At 41.1% G+C, this 20,036-nt stretch overlaps 1 protein-coding gene across 3 annotated transcripts in view; it reads left to right on the forward strand.

Moving 5' to 3' along the window:
- Positions 1–12,391, forward strand: part of ZC4H2 (zinc finger C4H2-type containing) — a 76,596-nt gene extending 64,205 nt beyond the window's left edge. Inside the window, exon 5 of one of the 3 annotated variants that reach the window (XM_040266111.1) lies at positions 10,946–12,391. In XM_040266111.1, the coding sequence (XP_040122045.1) occupies positions 10,946–11,059 (114 nt within the window). In that variant the 3' untranslated portion in view covers positions 11,060–12,391. The remainder of the gene's footprint in view (positions 1–10,945) is intronic. The other 2 variants (XM_040266113.1, XM_040266112.1) reach the window with 2 other exon arrangements.
- Positions 12,392–20,036: the final 7,645 nt, after the last annotated feature.

Here is a 20,036-nt window from a genome sequence, read left to right on the forward strand (position 1 = left end):
TACTTGCTTCTACTTTAAGTATGAATTTGGCCATAAGGAACTCATGATCTGAGCCACAGTCAGCTCCCAGTCTTGTTTTTGCTGACTGTATAGAGCTTTTCCATCTTGGCTGCAAAGAATATAATCAGTCTGAGTTTGGTGTTGACCATCTTGTGATGTCCATGTGTAGAGTCTTCTCTTGTGTTGTTGGAAGAGGCTGTTTGCTATGACCAGTGCCTTCTCTTGGCAAAACTCTGTTAGCCTTTGCCCTGCTTCATTCCATATTGCAAGGCCAAATTTCCTGGTACTCCAGGTGTTTTTTGACTTCCTACTTTTGCATTCCAGTCTGCTATAATGAAAAGGACATCTTTTGGGGGGTGTTAGTTCTAAAAGGTCTTGTAGGTCTTCATAGAACTGTTCAAATTCAGCTTCTTCAGCATTAATGACTGGAAAGGCTTCGATTACTGTGATATTGAATGGTTTGCCTTGGAAATGAACAGAGACAATTCTGTCATTTTTGAGATTGCATCCAAGTACTGCATTTCAGACTCTTTTGCTGACCATGATGGCTACTCCATTTCTTCTAAGGGATTCCTGCCCGCAGCAGTAGATATAATGGTCATCTGAGTTAAATTCACCCATTCCAGTCCATTTTAGTTCACTGATTCTTAGAATGTCGATGTTCACTCTTGCCATCTCCTGTTTGACCACTTCCAATTTTCCTTGGTACATGGACGTAACATTCCAGGTTCCTATGCAATATTGCTGTTTACAGCATTGGACCTTGCTTCTATCACCAGACACATCCACAACCGGGTATTGTTTTTGCTTTGACTCCCTCCCTTCATTCTTTCTGGAGTTATTTCTCCGCTGATCTCCAGTAGCATATTGGGCACCTACTGACCTGGGGAGTTCTTCTTTCAGCATCCTTTCATTTTGCCTTTTCATACTGTTCATGGGGTTCTCAAGGCAAGTATACTGAAGTGGTTTGCCATTCCCTTCTCCAGTGGACCACATTCTGTCAGACCTCTCCACCATGACCCTCCCGTCTTGGGTGGCCCCACAGGGCATGGCTTAGTTTCACTGAGTTAGACAAGGCTGTGTTCCATGTGATCAGACTGACTAGTTTTCTGTGATTATGATTTGAGTGTCTGCCCTCTGATGCCCTCTCGCAACACCTACCGTCTTACTTGGGTTTCTCTTACCTTGAACATGGGGTATCTCTTCATGGCTGCTCCAGCAAAGCAGAGCCACTGCTCCTTACCTTGGACGAAGTGTATCTCCTCACATCAGCCCCTCCTAACCTTGAATGTGGAGTAACTCCTCTTGGCACTCTTGTACCCACGCAGCCACTGCTCACTTTTGCTATGGCTATCCGGGGCGGCAGCGGTTCCAGCTTGGTCTCTGTTGGGCAGCCAGGGCTGGGGCTCCACAACCTTAGCCCCCTCACCTATGCTGACTCCTTAGGGTGCTGCCATCCCAGGGATAGAGGATCAGGGGAGGCTTGGTCGCAGGAGCACAGTGGTGGAGAGCAAGCTGCCAGCTTACCAGTAATGGAATATTATTAAGCTATTAAAAAAGAATGCATTTGAATCAGTTCTAATGAGGTGGATGAAACTGGAGCCTCTTATACATAGTGAGTGAAGTCACTCAGTTGTGTCAGACTCTGCAACCCCATGCACTGTAGCCTACCAGCTTCCTCTGTCCAAGGGATTTTCCAGACAAGAATAATTGAGTGGGTTGCGATTTCCTTCTCCAAGGGATCTTCCCAGCCCAGGAATCGAACCCAGGTCTCCTGCATTGTAGGCAGATTCTTTTACCATCTGAGCCACCAGGGAAGTCTGACATATATAGTGAAGTAAGTCCAAAAGAAAAACATCAATACAGTATATTAATGCATATATATGGAATTTAGAAAGATGGTAATGATGACCCTATATTTAAGACAGCAAAAGAGACTCAGATATAAAGAACAGTCTTTTGGACTCTGTGGGAGAAGGCGAGGGTGGGATGATTTGAGAGAATAGCACTGAAACATGTATATTATCATATGTGAAATAGATATCCTGTCCAGGTTCAATGCATAAGACAGGGTACTCAGGGCTGGTGCACTGGGATGACCCTAAGGGATGGGATGGGGAGGGAAGTGGGAGGGAGTTTAGGATGGGGAACAAATGTACACCCATGGCTGATTCATGTCAATGTATGGCAAAAACTGCTACAATATTTTAAAGTAATTATCATCCAATTAAAATTAATTAATTAATTTTTAAAAATTGATGGAGAAATAAAAAGGTTTTCACACAAGCAAAAGTTATGAGAATTCAGTACCACCAAACCAGGTTTACAACAAATGTTAAAGGGAATTATATAGCCAAGAAATACACGGGAAGTAGAAACATCTACAAAATCGACCCCAAACAATTAAGAAAATGGCAATGGGAACATATATATCAATAATTACTTCAAATGTAAATAGATTAAATGCTTCAACCAAAGACACAGACTGGCTGAATGGATTTTTAAAAAGACCCATATATATACTGTCTACAAGAAACCCACTTGAGACCTAAAGACACATATAGACTGAAAGTGAGATGATGGGAAAATATATTTCATGCAAATGGGAAGCAAAAGAAAGTTGGAGTAGCCATCCTCATATCAGACAAAATAGACCTTAAAATAAAGAAGATTACAGGAATTAAGTAAGGACACTACATAATGATCAAGGGATCAATCCAAAAGGAAGACAAAACAATTGTAAATATCTATGGATCCAAACAGAGAAGGTGATGGCACCCCACTCCAGTACTGTTGCCTGGAAAATCCCACGGATAGAGGAGCCTGGTAGGCTGCAGTCCATGGGGTCGCAAAGAATCAGACACGACTGAGTGACTTCACTTTCACTTTTCAGTTACATGCATTGGAGAAGGAAATGGCAATCCACTCCAGTGTTCTTGCCTGGAGAATCCCAGGGATGGGGGAACCTGGTGGGCTGCCATCTATGGAGTCGCACAGAGTCGGACACGACTGAAGTGACTTAGCAGAAGCAGCAGCAGCAGCATGCATCCAAAATAGGAGCACCTCAATACATAAAAAAATTAAACGCTAACAGACACAAAAGGAGAAACTGACAGTGACACAATAATAGGAGATTTTAACACCCCACTCACACCAATGGGCAGATCATGAAAACAGAAAAGTAATAAGGAAACTCAAGTCTTATATGACATATTAGATGAGATAGATCTCATTGATATCTTCAGGACATTTCATCCAAATGCAAAAGAATACAACTTCTTCTCAAGTGCACATGGAACATTCTCCAGAATGGACCACATCTTTAGTCACAAATCAAGCCTCAGCAAATAAGGAAAATGAAATCATATCAAGCATCTTCTCTGACCACAATGCTATGAGACTGGATATCAATTACAAGAAAAAAAACTGTAAGAAACACAAACACATGGAGATTAAGCAACACGTTTCTAAATAACCAGCAGTTTACTGAAGAAATCAAAAGGGAAATCAAAAAATTTCTAGAAGCAAATGACAATGCAAACACACAATTCAAAACCCATGGGATGCAGCAAAAGGAATTCTAAGAGTAAAGTTTATAGCAATACAATCCTACCTCAAGAAACAAACAAACAAAAAAAAAAACATTGAATAGACAACATAACTTTACACCTAAAACAACTGGAAAAAAAAATATTAGAAGGAAAGAAATCATAAAGATCCAAGCAGAAATAAATGACAAAGAAATTTAAAAAAACAATAGTAAGGATTAATAAAACTAAAAGCTGGTTCTTTGAGAAGAAAAACAAAATTGCCAAGACTTTAGCAAGATTCATCAAGAAAAAAAGAGAGAATAATCAAATCAACAAAAATAGAATTGAAAAAGGAGACGTTACAATAGACCATGCAGAAATCCAAAAATTATAAGAGACTACTATGAACAACTATATGGCAATAAAATGGGTAACCTGGAAGAAATGCACAGATTCTTAGAAAAGTTCATCTTCCAAGACTGAACCAGGAATAAAGAGAAATTATGAATAACCCAATTACAAGCACTGAAAATGAAGCTGTGATTAAAAAAAAAAAATCTCCCAGAAAATGAAAGCCCAGGACCAGATGGCTTCACAGGAGAATTCTATCAAACATTTAGAGAAAAGCTAATGCCTATCCTTCTAAAGCTCTTTCAAAAAATTGCAGAGGAAGGGACACTTCCAAACTCATTTTAAGAGGTCATCATCACCCTGATACCAAAACCAGACAAAGATGCCACAAAAAGAGAAAACTACAGGCCAATATCACTGATGAACATAGATGCAAAAATTCTCAACAAAATTTTAGCAAACAATTCAGCAGCATATCAAAATTTAAAAAACCATGATCAAGTTGGGTTTATTTCTGGAATGCAAGGATTCTTCAATATATGTAAACAGTGTGATATTCTATATGAACAAATTGAGAGATAAAAACTGTACGATAATCTCAATAGATGAAAAAAAAAGCCTCTGAAAAAAATTCAGCATACATTTGTGATTAAAAGTCCTCAAAAGCTGGGCATAGAAGGAACCTACCTCAACACAGTAAATGCCATTTATGATAAGCCTACTGCAAGCATTATTCTCAATGGTGAATAACTGAAAGCATTTCCCTTAGATCAGGAACAAGACAAGGGTGTCCACTCCAACACTACTGGTCAACATAGTTCTGGAAGACCTAGCTACAGCAATCAGAGAAGAAAAAGAAATAAAAGGAATCCAGATCAGAAAAGAAGAATTAAAGCTCTCACTGTATGCAGATGACATGATACTGTACATAGAAAACTCTAAAGATAGTATCAGAAAATTACTAGAGCTAATCACTGAATTTAGAAAGGTGCAGGATATGAAATCAATACACAGAAATCACTTGCATTTCTATATACTAATAATGGAAAACCAGAAATAGAAACTAAGGAATCAATCCCATTCACCATTGCAACAAAAAGAATTAAATATCTAGGAATAAACTTATCTATGGAGACAAAAGAACTGTACACAGAAAATTATAAGACACTAAGGAAAGAAATCAAAGATGACATAAACAGAGAGATATTACATTTTCCTGGGTAGGAAGAATCAATATTGTAAAAATGACTATACTACCAAATGCAATCTACAGATTCAGTGTTTCCCCTCTCAAATGACCAATGGCATTTTTCACAGAACTAGAACAAAATATTTCAAAATTCATATGGAAACACAAAAGACCCCGAATAGACAAATTAGTCTTAAGAAAGAAGAATGGAGCTGGGGGAATCAACCTTCCTGACTTCAGATTATACTACAAAGCTATGGTCATCAAGACAGTATGATACTGGCACAAAAAGAGAAATACAGACCAATGGAATAAGATTGAAAGCCCAGAAATAAACCCATGCACATATGGGTACCTTATTTTTTTACAAAGGAGGCAAGAAAACACAATGGGGCAAAGATAACCCCTTCAATAAATGGTGCTTGGAAAACTGGACAGCTACATGTAAAAGAATTAAATTAGAACACTTAATAACACCATACACAAAGATAAACTCAAAATGGATTAAAGACCTAAGTGTAAGACCAGAAACTATAAAACTCCTAGAGGAAAACATAGGCAGAACACTCGATGACATAAATCAAGGTAAGATCCTCTATGAACCACCTCTTCCGTTCAGTTCAGTCATGCCCAACTCTTGGCGACCCCATGAACCACAGCACACCAGGCCTCCCTGTCCATCACCAACTCCCAGAATACACCCAAACTTATGTCCATTGTGTCACTGATGCCATCAAACCATCTCATCCTCTGTCATCCCCTTCTCCTCCTGCCCTCAATCTTTCTCAGCATCAGAGTCTTTTCCAATGAGTCAGCTCTCTGTATCAGGTGGTCAAAGTATTGGGGCTTCAGCTTCAACATCAGTCCCTCCAATGAATACCCAAAACTGATCTCCTTTAGGATAGACTGGTTAGATCTCCTTTCAGTCCAAGGGACTCTCAAGAGTCTTCTCCAACACCACAGTTCAAAAGCATCAATTCCTTGACACTCAGCTTTCTTTATAGTCCAACTTTCACATCCATACATGACCACTGGAAAAACCATAGCCTTTACTAGATGGACCTTTGTTGGCAAAGTAATGTCTCTGCTTTTCCATATGCTGTCTAGGTTGGTCATAACTTTCCTTCCAAGGAACAAGCATCTTTTAATTTCATGGCTGCAATCACCATCTGCAGTGATTTGGGAGCCCACAAAAATAAAGTCAGCCACTGTTTCCACTGTTTCCCCATCTATTTGCCATGAAGTGATGGGAAAGGATGCCATGATCTTAGTTTTCTGAATGCTGAGCTTTAAGCCAACTTTTTCACTCTCCTCTTTCACTTTCATCAAGAGGCTCTTTAGTTCTTCACTTTCTGCCATAAAGGTGGTGTCATCTGTATATCTGAGGTTATTGATATTTCTTCTGGCAATCTTGATTCCAGCTTGTGCTTCCTCCAGCCCAGCATTTCTCGTGATATACACTGCATATAAGTTAAATAAGCAAGGTGACAATATACAGCCTTGACGTACTCCTTTTCCTATTTGAAACCAGTCTGTTGTTCCATGTCCAGTTCTAACTGTTGCTTCCTGACCTGCATACAGGTTTCTCAAGAGATTCCATTACTCTAAAAACCACCTCTTAGAGTAATGGAAAGAAAAACAAAAGTAAACAAGTGGGACCTGATTAAACTTAAAATCTTTTCACAGAAAATGAAACTATAAGCAAGGTGAAAAGACAGCCCTCAGAATCAGAGAAAATAATAGCAAATGAAACAACTGACAAAAGATTAATTTTCAAAATATACAAACAGGTCATACAACTGAATGCCAGAAAAACAAACAACCCAATCAAAAAGTGAGAAAAATACCTAAACAGACATTTCTCCAAAGAAGACATACCAATGGCTAACAAACACATGAAAAGATGCTCAACATTGCTCATTATTAGAGAAATGCAAATCGAAACTACAATGAGATATCACCTCACACCGGTCAGAACAGCCATCATCAAAAAGTCTACAAACAATAAATGCTGGAGAGTGTGTGGAGAAAAGGGAATGCTCTTGCACTGTTGGTGGGAATGTAAATTGATACAGGCACTATGGAAGACCGTATGGAGATTCCTTTAAAAATTAGGAATAAAACCACCATATGACCCAGCAATCCCACTCCTAGGCATATGCCCTGATGAGACCAAAATTGAAAAAGACACATGTATACCATTTTTCACTGTAGCATTATTTGCGGTAGCTAGAATATGGAAGCAACCTAGATGTCCATCGATAGATGAATGGATAAATAAGTTGTGGTATATATACACAATACCCAGCCATAACAATGAACACATTTGAGTAAGTTCTGATGAGGTGGATGAACCTAGAACCTATTATACAGAGTGAAGTATGTCAGAAAGAGAAAGATAAATTCTGTATTCTAACACATATATATGGAATCTAGAAACAATGGCACTGAAGAATTTATTTTCTGGGCAACAGTGGAGAAACAGACATCGAGAATAGACTTATGGATTTGGGGAGAGGGGAAGAGAGAGTGAGATGTGTGGAAAGAGTTACCTGGAAACTTACATTACCATATGTAAAATAGATAGGCAACGGGAATTTGCTGTATGGCTCAGGAAACCCAAACACGGGCTCTGTATCAATCTAGAGCTGTGGGATGAGGCGGGAGATGGGAGGGAGATTCAAAAGGGAGTGGATATATGTGTACCTATGGCTGATTCATGTTGAGGTTTGACAGAAAACAAGATTCTGTAAAGCAATTATCCTTCAATAAAAAAAATATTTAAAAAATTCTACAGATAGCAAATGCTCAAGAGTGTGTGGAGAAAAGGGAACCCTCCTGAAATATTGGTGGGAATGTAAATTGGCACATCCTCTGTGTAGAACAGTATGGAAATCCCTTTAAAAACTAAAATTTGTGTTACCATCAGTTCAGTTCAGGTCAGTTCAGTTCAGTCGCTCAGTCATGTCCGACTCTGCGACCCCATGAATCGCAGCACACCAGGCCTCCCTGTCCATCACCAACTCCCGGAGTTCACTCAGACTCACATCCATCGAGTCAGTGATGCCATCCAGCCATCTCATGCTCTGTCGTCCCCGTCTCCTCCTGCCCCCAATCCCTCCCAGCATCAAAGTCTTTTCCAATGAGTCAAGTCTTCGCAAGAGGTGGCCAAAGTACTGGAGTTTCAGCTTTAGCATCATTCCTTCCAAAGAAATCTCAGGGCTGATCTCCTTCCAAATGGACTGGTTGGATCTCCTTGCAGTCCAAGGGACTCTCAAGAGTCTTCTCCAACACCACAGTACAAAAGCATCAATTCTTCCGCTCTCAGCCTTCTTCACAGTCCACCTCTCACATCCATACATGACTACTGGAAAAACCATAGCCTTGACTAGACGGACCTTAGTCGGCAAAGTAATGTCTCTGCTTTTGAATATACTATCTAGGTTGATCATAACTTTTCTTCCAAGGAGTAAGCGTCCTTTAATTTCATGGCTGCAGTCACCATCTGCAGTGATTTTGGAGCCCCCCAAAATAAAGTGTGACACTGTTTCCACTGTTTCCCCATCTATTTTCCATGAGGTGATGGGACCGGATGCCATGATCTTCGTTTTCTGAATTTTTAGCTCTAAGCCAACTTTTTCACTCTCCTCTTTCACTTTCCTCAAGAGGCTTTTTAGTTCCTTTTCACTTTCTGCCATAAGGGTGGTGTCTTCTGCATATCTGAGGTTATTGATATTTCTCCCGGCAATCTTGGTTCCAGCTTGTGTTTCTTCCAGCCCAACATTTCTCATGATGTACTCTGCATAGAAGTTATATAAGCAGGGTGACAATATACAGTCTTGACGTACTCCTTTTCCTATTTGGAACCAGTCTGTTGTTCCATGTCCAGTTCTAACTGTTGCTTCCTGACCTGCATACAGAATTCTCAAGAGGCAGGTCAGATGGTCTGGTATTCTCATCTCTTTCAGAATTTTCCACAGTTTATTGTGATCCACACAGTCAAAGGCTTTGGCATAGTCAATAAAGCAGAAATAGATGTTTTTCTGGAACTCTCTTGCTTTTTCGACGATCCAGCAGATGTTGGCAATTTGATCTCTGGTTCCTCTGCCTTTTCTAAAACCAGCTTGAACATCAGGAAGTTCACAGTTCATGTATTGCTGAAGCCTGGCTTAAAGAATTTTGAGGATTACTTTACTAGCATGTGAGATGAGTGCAATTGTGTGGTAGTTTGAGCATTCTTTGGCATTGCCTTTCTTTGGGATTGGAATGAAAACTGACCTTTTCCAGTCCTGTGGCCACTGCTGAGTTTTCCAAATTTGCTGGCATATTATCCTGCAATATGACTCCTGGACATATACTCAAAGAAAACTCTAATTTGAAAAGATGTATGCACTACAATGTTAATGGCAGCACTATTTACAATAGCTAAGACATGAAAGCAACCTAGATGCCCATAGACAGATGAATAGATAAAGAAGATGTGGTACATGTATACAGTGGAATGCTATCAGCCAGAAGTAATGCTACTTGGACTTCAAGGAGATCAAACCAGTCAATCCTAAAGGAAATCAGTCCTGAATATTCATTAGAAGGACTAATGCTGAAGCTAAAACTCCAATCCTTCGGCCACCTGATACAAAGAACTGACTCGTTGGAAAAGACCCTGATGCTGGGAAAGATTCAAGGCAGGAAGAAAAGGGGGGCGACAGAGGATGAAATGGTTGGATGGTATCACTGACTCAATGGATATGAGTTTGAGCAAGCTCTGGGAGCTGGTGATGGACAGGGAAGCCTGGCATGCTGCAGTCCATGGGTTGCAGAGAGTTGGATATGACTGAGCAACTGAACTGAACTGAACTGAATGCTACTTGCAGCCACATGGATGCACCTAGACATTAACATACTAAGTGAAGTCAGACAAAGACAAATACCATATGATATCACTTATATGTGTAATCTAAAATATGATAACAAATGAACTTACTTTCAAAACAGAAACAGACTCATAGACATAGAAAACAAAATCATGGTTACCAAAGTGGAAAGGGGATGGGACAGGGATAAATTAAGAGTTTGGGATTAGCAGACACAAACTACTGTATATAAAATAGGTAAACAACAAAGTCCTACTCCATATCACAGGGAACTATATCCAATATGCTGTAATAAAGCATAATGGAAAATAACATGAAACACACACATATATATATATACACACACATATATATATATATGCATATATATATATATCACTTTTTGTATACCAAAAATTAACACATTACAAATCAACTATACTTCATTAAAAAAAAAAAGTAGTAAATCTTCAAAGGGAGCAAGGGTCAGCAAACCAGAACCCACAAGCCAAGTGTGACCTGTTTCCTGTTTCTGTAAATAAAATTTTATTGGCCCCCACACATGCCTGTTTGTTTATGTGTTGTCTATAACTTCTTTTATGTGAAACAGAGCTGAGTAGTTGCAATTAAAATCATATGACCTGAAAAGGTCTAAAATATTTATTATCTTGGCCTTTACAAAAAAAGTTTACTGATACCTGTCCTAGAGAATTAAATAATCTTTGAGTGGGCCTGATAGACCATGCTCCAGTATAATGCTTAATGGGTATGCAGTTCACATTTTGCCTTATTGCCAAGTTTTGGATATTCTTCCTAAATAGCCCTCTTTGAATCTCACTCCCTTATATCCATTACATCCCTCACATCCAGCACAGATCTCCCTACTTGGGTCTCACTCATTGATTTCTGCTCCTTCCTAACAGGAAATCATAACTGCTTTTGGAGCCCTGGGAGATCAGAAGGATGAACCATGGCCTGAAAGAATCTGACCACTAACTTTCTTTGTCTGTGTCTCTCACCAGGCCTGCCTGTCATGTCATCAACAAATTCACCGGAATGCACCTATATGCCCTCTGTGCAAAGCCAAGAGTCGGTCCAGGAATCCCAAAAAGCCAAAACGGAAGCAGGATGAATGAAGAGAGGGAGAACACTTAGAGCTCTGCAGCTCAAAACCCCTCCCCTTGACCAGAGTGATTGATGTCTCCATGTGAAAGAACCCTTCCCCACTTCTATTTAATGTGATAGAAGCACAACCCCCTTCTCACTTCGCTTTTATTTCTTTCTGCTGTCAGACTTTCTGGTTTAGGAAGAGATGTTGTTCAGGTGCTAATGACAGTTGTGTCTGAAGATCCCTTCTCTCTCACCCACATTTTAACCCCTGCCCTTGTTAGGAGGCAAAAGAAGGGCAGAAATCCCAGATGTGATTCTCTGTCTCTTGCTTCTGAGGCCTAGTGCCTAAGGCCTGAGGGCTGAGTAGTCCCATATCTTTTATCAGGTGAAGGTTCCAGTGTTTCCCCTCCCTGTACTTTTACTTTAGGCTCTGAAGGGACAACATTCTTTTTTCTGGACTTTCCAGTAGGTTTGGTGCATATATCTCCCCCACTCCCACCCTCATCTCATCCTCAAGGCCCAGAGGCAGCTTGGACAAGCTCTCCTTTTTGTATTAATTTGGGAGGCCTAGCTGTTTTATTAGAGTTTACCACCCCATTACCCCCTACCCTGACAGTTTCCCAGATATACTAAAGTTCTCAGGTACCAGGTTATGTGTCTGAGAACACTAAAATCTGTGGACTTTTCTCCAATAATAACCCTAGCTTTCGAAAATTAGTAGTAGATGTTCCCCATAGTGAAATCAAGGAGCCAGACCTACTCTGCAAGTCCTGCCTAATTCGTTTCCTAAGTCTGAGGGCTCTGCTATAGGGGCTGTGTTAGGCTGGAGAGACTCCAGGATGACATTTGTGTTACTTTTTGTTCAAAACCTTTTAACACTTTACTCCAATGGTGTATCTTAGAGTTCAGAGTAACGGGTTGTGATTCAAGTGAATGCCAGTCACTTTACCATGCAGGTAGGTGAGACCTCTACTTCAGTCATCCCTCCCTCTCTTAGATCGGCTCTCTTCTCTAAGGCAGCCTCAGCTCAGGTCAGCTTTTGGCGACTCCCTTTCCGGTGAATTGTGCAGGTGACTTTCCCTCTGAGAAGAAAAGATTCCAGTTTCCCCTAAGCCCTACAGCTCTTCCTCTTAAACTTAAGGGATGGGACGGGGACTGACTGAAAAAATGTTGGCTTCAGGTATCAGGCCCTGGCTGGGTAGGGGAGGATATTTTTCCTTCCTTTCTTAACTGTACTTTTAAGTTACCACAGTGTCTGTGTGTTCATAATATATAGAAGGTTCCTCTGCTCTTTGAAAGTAAGAGCATTATGTCTGTACAAATTCTTTTAAATAAACATTTGTTCATTGGAATAAATACTAAGTGCTTACTAGTGCCAGGTAATAGAAAAGATGTAATGCCCTTTCCCCTTCTGGATAGCTCTTCTTCACTCTTCTTTATTCTACCCTATAAATAAGAAAATCAGGAGTATCACTGCATAATAATTTGCCCTATTTTATAATAATTTTCATTTATTCAGTGCCTACTCTGTGTCAGGTCTCTATGTAAGATGCTTTGTATAAATGATTGTATTTGATTTTCAAAACAACATCTCAAGCTAAGTATTCTTATTGCCATTTTCCAAAAATGTAAACTGAAGCTCAGAGAAGTAACTTGTACAGAGTTAAACAGACAGCTAGTAAGAGAAATTTCAGGATTTGAACTCAGATTTGTCTGGTTCCATAGTCCATTTTTTCCCCTACTTTTTCTCCATGGTCATTTTTTAAAGCTTTTCTCCCTTTTGGGATGGCTTTATCACAGGAGTAGTTGAAATAACTCTGAACTAGAAGTCAGAGACTACGAATTCAGACTGATGCAGGAGTATAAAGGCCTGGTCCCCTATGGGGATATAATAGGGAACACCTCTGAAGGGCCATCCCAGCTTCAGAGCTCCCCATGGGTGGACTGTGGTTTCCATTAAAACTGAGTTGGTAACTCAGCTGGTAAAGAATCCACCTGCAATGCGGGAGACCTGGGTTTGATCCCTCAGTTGGGAAGATGCCCTGGAGGAGGGCATGGCAACCCACTCCAGTATTCTTGACAGGAGAATCCCCATGGACAGAGGAGCCTGGTGGGCTACAGTCCATGGGGTCACAAATAGTCAGACATGACTGAGCAACTAAGCACACACACAACAGTTCAATAGCTCCTTCTGTCAAATCCTGCCTTCTTCTTTTCTTTTCTTTTATAAGTGTTGATCCCATGGGCACCCTAGTTAATATTCTGTATATTAAACTGTCCCAGTTCTTTCCAGAAACCCAACAGTTGACAGAAATTTCTCTGGTCATTGTTGTCATCTGGAAAAATGGAAAAAAATAATAGTACCTATTTCTGGCATTGTTGAGAGCAATGTGAGGCATGGAGTAAGCACTCAATGCCAGGCATAAAGCAAGTACTTCTTTCCCTTGCATCTCTGGCATCAGGTAGATTGGATGGCCACACAAAAAAATAATATTTTAGATTCCCCTGGTGGTCTAGTTAGTGTCTGCTTGTCAATGCAGGGGACATGAATTCAATTCATGGTCCAGAATGATTCCACATGCCGTGGTGCAACTAAGTCCATGTGAAGCCCAGGAACCCTAGAGCCTGTGCTCTGTGACAAGAGAAGCGCCTACAATGAGAAGCCCACAAATCAAAACTAGAGAGTAACCCTGCTTTCCACAATTAGAGAAAGCCCATGTGCAGCAGCAAAGTCCCAGTGCAGCCAAAAATAAATAAATAAATAAATAAAAGTAATTTAAAAGAAAAAAACAGAAATACCATTTGTCTTAGCTGACATCAACATCTCAGATTTTGTTCAGCTACAAGGCTGCTTTTGAGGTGGCTTAAACTCACTCTGTGCAAATGGAGGACACTTGCCTGTGTGACTTGAAGTACACCTTAACCTATATTGACCTGTAAAGTATAGGAGAAGTGGTTATTGCTCTGCATCTTAGGCACATTGGAGGTCAGATCTGTCAATTCAGTTGTAGCACAAATAGTCAGGTCAGCCATTTCCCAGGGAACACTTCTGAATGAGAAGGGAATAATCAAATGTTGAGCACCTATGTCTCCCAGCCACTGGGTGGGGTGCTACTATTTCATTTAATTTTTCTAGCTCATCTATCTATTGTTGCAAAGTAATCAACCCCAAAACTTAGCAACTTAAAATAGCCATCATTTGTTTGCTTGTGATTCTGCAATTTAGCAGGACTTGCTGTGAATGGTTTATTTCTATTCCATGTGGTGTTACCTCAGACAGCTTGGCTGGGGCTGAAGGAATGAAGATGTATGCCCCCTCATATCTGGTGCCTCAGTTGTAGTGGCTGAAACAGCTGTGGGCTGCCTGGGCATCCCAACTCCCTTTATAGTATTTTATACTCCTTTCTTTCTTCATTTGGCCTCCCTTTCCATGGCTGTAAAAAGACAGAGGCCCTTCATGGGAACTAGGCAGAAGCCCCACTTTTCACCACATTCTTTGCTGCTATCACTGAGAGGGAAGACCATCCCTAAGCAAAAATTCCCCTTAAGTAGTCTAGGCTCGCATACACTTCAGTGATTTCTGTACTGTGGAGTACAGGCAAATGACACTGACCCGGGAGCCAGTTGTTCCTGAGTTCAAATCCCCAATGTTTTATTTATTAGCAGTGGATTCTAGAACAAATTTTCCAACCTCCAGTTTCTTCATCTGTAAACTGGAGACAATACCTACTGTATGAGGTTGCAGAGAGAGGCAAGGGTCACCATTTGCAGTATGTCCATAATTTACTGGTCACTGTGGGAGGTAGCATAGTCTAGTGGCTAACAGGATGGACACCAAAGTCAGAGAGTCTGGATTCAACCCTTAGCAAAGCCATTTGCTGACTGTGTGACTTTCAGTGAGCTCATTAACTTCTTAAAACTTCATAATTACAATGGAGGTATTAATAGAATTTTCCTTATTGGATTGTTCCTAGGATTAGATAAGACAGTGCTTATGAGTTGCACATAAAAAGCATTATCTGAGTGTTTCATAAAGTAAACAAACCAAATCTTCCTACCAACACTGTCATCAGCTTAGAGATGAAAAACTTTAAGCTGGTAGAAGTCAAGTGTCTTCAAATTTGGGTCTGTCTGACTCCACTACACCATAAAAATGCTTAGAAGAGTGAACTAATCTCTACAATTCATTTTGAAATGCATTGAAACTTAGCAACCCCATGTAGAAGGAGCAGTGGCTGCATGGGCACAGGAGGGCCTAGAGGAGCTACTCCACGTTCAAGGTTAGGAGGGGTGGCAGTAAGGAGATATCATTCCTCCAAGGTAAGGAGCAGTGGCTGCACTTTGCTGGAGCAGCCGTGAAGAGATACCCCAAGTCCATGGTAACAGAAACCCAAGTAAGACGGTAGGTATTGCAAGAGGGCATCAGAGGGCAGATACACTGAAACCATAATCACAGAAAACTAGTCAATTTAATCACACTAGGACCACAGCCTTGTCTAACTCAGTGAAACTAAGCCATGCCCTGTGGGGCCACCCAAGATGGGAGGGTCATGGTGGAGAGGTCTGACAGAATGTGGTCCACTGGAGAAGGGAATGGTAAACCGCTTCAGTATTCTTGCCTTGAGAATCCCATGAACAGTATGAAAAGGCAAAATGATAGGATACCAAAAGAGGAACTCCCCAGGTCAGTAGGTGCCCAATATGCTACTGGAGATCAGTGGAGAAATAACTTCAGAAAGAATGAAGGGAGGGAGTCAAAGCAAAAACAATACCCAGTTGTGGATGTGACTGGTGATAGAAGCAAGGTCCGATGCTCTAAACAGCAATATTGCATAGGAACCTGGAATGTCAGGTCCATGAATCAAGGCAAACTGGAAGTGGTCAAACAGGAGATGGCAAGAGTGAACGTCAACATTCTAGGAATCAGCAAACTAAAATGGACTGGAATGGGTGAATTTAACTCAGATGACCATTATATCTACTACTGCGGGCAGAAATCCCTTAGAAGAAATGGAGTAGCCATCATGGTCAACAAAAGAGTCCGAAATGAAGTACTTGGATGCAATCTCAAAAACAATGGAATGATCTCTGTTCGTTTCCAAGGCAAACCATTCAATAACAGAAATCCAAGCCTATGCCCCAACCAGTAAGGCTGAAGAAGCTGAAGTTGAACAGTTCTATGAAGACCTAAAAGACCTTTAGAACTAACACCAAAAAAAGATGTCCTTTTCATTATGGCAGACAGGAATGCAAAAGTAGGAAGTCAAGAAACACCTGGAGTAACAGGCAAATTTGGCCTTGGAATGTGGAATGAATCAGGGCAAAGGCTAATACAGTTTTGCCAAGAGAATGCACTGGTCATAGCTAACACCCTCTTCCAACAATACAAGAGAAGACTCTACACATTTACATCACCAGATGGTCAACACCGAAATCAGATTGATTATAATCTTTGCAGTCAAAGATGGAGAAGCTCTATACAGTCAGCAAAAACAAGACGGGGAGCTGACTGTGGCTCAGATCATGAGCTCCTTATTGCCAAATTCAGATTTAAAGTGAAGCAAGTAGGGAAAACCACTAGACCATTCAGGTATGACCTAAATAAAATCCCTTATGATTATACAGTGGAAGTGAAAAACAGATTTAAGGGACTAGATCTGATAGATAGAGTGCCTGATGAACTATGCACGGAGGTTCGTGATATTGTACAGGAGACAGGGATCCAGACAACCCCATGGAAAAAAAAATGCAAAAATGCAAATGGCTGTCTGGGGAAGCCTTACAAATAGCTGTGAAAAGAAGAGAAGCAAAAAGCAAAGGAGAAAAGGAAAGATATAAGTATCTGAATGCAGACTTCCAAAGAATAGCAAGTAGAAATAACAAAGCCTTCCTCAGTGATCAATGCAAAGAAATAGAGGAAAACAACAGAATGGGAAAGACTAGAGAGATCTTCAAGAAAATTAGGGATACCAAGGGAACATTTCATGCAAAGATGGGCTCAATAAAGAACAGAAATTATATGAATGTAAGACAAGCAGAAGATATTAAGAAGAGGTGGCAGGAATACACAGAAGAACTATACAAAAAAGATCTTCAAGACCATGATAATCACAATGGTGTGATCACTCACCTAGAGCCAGACATCCTGGAATGTGAAGTCAAGTGGGCCTTAGAAAGCATCACTATGAACAAAGCTAGTGGAGGTGATGAAATTCCAGTTGAGCTATTTCAAATCCTGAAAGATGATGCTGTCAAAGTGCTGCACTCAATATGCCAGCAAATTTGGAAAACTCAGCAGTGGCCACAGGACTGGAAAAGGTCAGTTTTCATTCCAATCCCAAAGAAAGGCAATGCCAAAGAATGCTCAAACTACCGCACAATTGCACTCATCTCACATGCTAGTAAAGTAATGCTCAAAATTCTCCAAGCCAGGCTTCAGCAATACGTAAACTGTGAACCTCTAGATGTTCAAGCTGGTTTTAGAAAGGACAGAGGAACCAGAGATCAAATTGCCAACATCCGCTGGATCATGGAAAAAGCAAGAGAGTTCCAGAAAAACATGTATTTCTGCTTTATTGACTATGCCAAAGACTTTGACTGTGTGGATCACAATAAACTGTGGAAAATTCTTCAAGAGATGGGAATACCAGACCACCTGACCTGCCTCTTGAGAAATCTGTATGCATGTCAGGAAGCAACAGTTAGATCTGGACATGGAACAGCAGACTGATTCCAGATAGGAAAAGGAGTACGTCAAGGCTGTATATTGTCACCCTGCTTACTTAACTTACATGCAGAGTACATCCTGAGAAACGCTGGACTGGAAGAAACACAAGCTGGAATCAAGATTGCTGGGAGAAACATCAATAACCTCAGATATGCAGAAGACACCACCCTTATGGCAGAAAGTGAAGAAGAACTAAAAAGCCTCTTGAGGAAAGTGAAAGAAGAGAGTGAAAAAGTTGGCTTAAAGCTCAACATTCAGAAAACGAAGCTCATGGCATCTGGTCCCATCACTTCATGATAAATAGATGGGGAAACAGTGGAAACAGTGTCAGACTTTATTTTTTTGGGCTCCAAAATCACTGCAGATGGTGACTGCAGCCATGAAATTAAGAGACGCTTACTCCTTGGAAGGAAAGTTATGACCAACCTAGATAGCATATTCAAAAGCAGAGACATTACTTTGTCAACAAAGGTCCGTCTAGTCAAGGCTATGGTTTTTCCAGTGGTCATGTATGGTTGTGAGAGTTGGACTGTGAAAAAGCTGAGCACCAAAGAATTGATGCTTTTGAACTGTGGTGTTGGAGAAGACTCGAGAGTCCCTTGGACTGCAAGGAGATCCAACCAGTCCATTCTAAAGGAGATCAGCCCTGGGTGTTCTTTGGAAGGAATGCTGCTAAAGCTGAAACTCCAGTACTTTGCCCACCTCATGCGAAGAGCTGACTCACTGGAAAATTCTCTGATGCTGGGAGGGATTGGGGGCAGGAGAAGGGGACGACAGAGGATGAGATGGCTGGATAGCATCACCAACTCGATGGACGTAAGTAAGTTTGAGTGAACTCCGGAAGTTGGTGATGGACAGGGAGGCCTGGCGTGCTGTGATTCATGGGGTCACAAAGCGTCAGACACGGCTAAGTGACTGAACTCAAGTGAGGCATTGAAATATGTGCTGCATATAATGCTCACATTTAACCTTCACAGAAGTCCTAAAATATATGTGTTATTATTATCTCTACATTAAAAAACCTGAGGCACCGAGTGGTTAAATTTCTTACCCAAGGTAAGTTGCAAATCTGGGACTCAAACCTAAGAAATCAAACACGAAAACTCAAGTGAATAACTAGTCTCCCAATAAGATCCACCATCTGGTTTTCAAGGTATGATCTCCTTGACATAATCATCATGAACTGACTGACATGAATGTCCTCCTAAAGCATTGTCCTGTGCCTTTTCCATCTCTGCGTTTTTAGCCTATGAACCACAAGTAAAAGTGAAGTCGCTCAGTCGTGTCTGACTCTTTGCAACCCCATGGACTGTAGCCTACCAGGCTCCTGCCTCCATGGGATTCTCCAGGCAAGAGTACTGGAGTGGGTTGCCATTTCCTTCTTCAGGGGATCTTCCCAACCCAGGGATCGAACCCAGGTCTCCGGCATTCCAGGCAGATGCTTTAACCTCTGAGCCACCAGGGAAGCCCCACCTGGGAGTAATCAGAGCATAGCGAGAGAGTACATAATCTATTGTACTTCTTGCTGACAGTAAGCTTAGATTCACCATTGCTGAATAATTGTCTTGCTGTTCTCCATTTTCCCCCAGTGGTGGCATTTACTCCTGCTACTACCCCAGCCTTCAGCACATCACCAGCAGCTCTCAGCCACCTGCATGAGCAGCACGGCTTCAAAAATGTCTATAGGACCCACTGGAGTTTACAGAGGAATAATGTGAAGTCAGTATTCATCCCTGAGCACGAGAGAAGACAATCTCCATACAGAGGTCATCTTTATACCCTTTCACTTACAAAAATCTGAAAACAGTTACTAAGACAACTAAGCCCATGACATTTTGTTTCCAGTTGCCAACATCTATGAAGATTCACTTCTCTGTTACTGACATGCTCCACCTGGCCTGCCTGGACCACATTTCCCATCTTCCTGCCCTGTGTCCAGCCCCAGCTAGTTGAGATGGAGAGCTGGAGAGCAGAATGGAGGCAGTCTGAACTTCCACTAGCACCATAGTCAATCCCAATTTCTGGTGCAGTAAAAGGTTAGGGGCTAGATAAATAGTTGTAAAAAAGCACCTTCCATCTAAGGAATACCCATGAACTCGTTAGATTCCTTCAGCAATAAAGTCCAGGGCCAACCCTTATCAAAGAATAGCATGTATGTGTTGGAGATAGGGATATTCCATCTTTGCTCTGGCCACTTAAGTCAACTAGAGAAATGCTCAAAGTAGGCACCCTGTGCCTCATAAATGCCTCAAGGCTGTTTATGACAAGCTTCTGAG

This window comes from Oryx dammah, unplaced genomic scaffold (assembly GCF_014754425.2).
Source record: "Oryx dammah isolate SB20612 unplaced genomic scaffold, SCBI_Odam_1.1 HiC_scaffold_23, whole genome shotgun sequence".
NCBI classification, from domain to species: Eukaryota; Metazoa; Chordata; class Mammalia; order Artiodactyla; family Bovidae; genus Oryx; species Oryx dammah.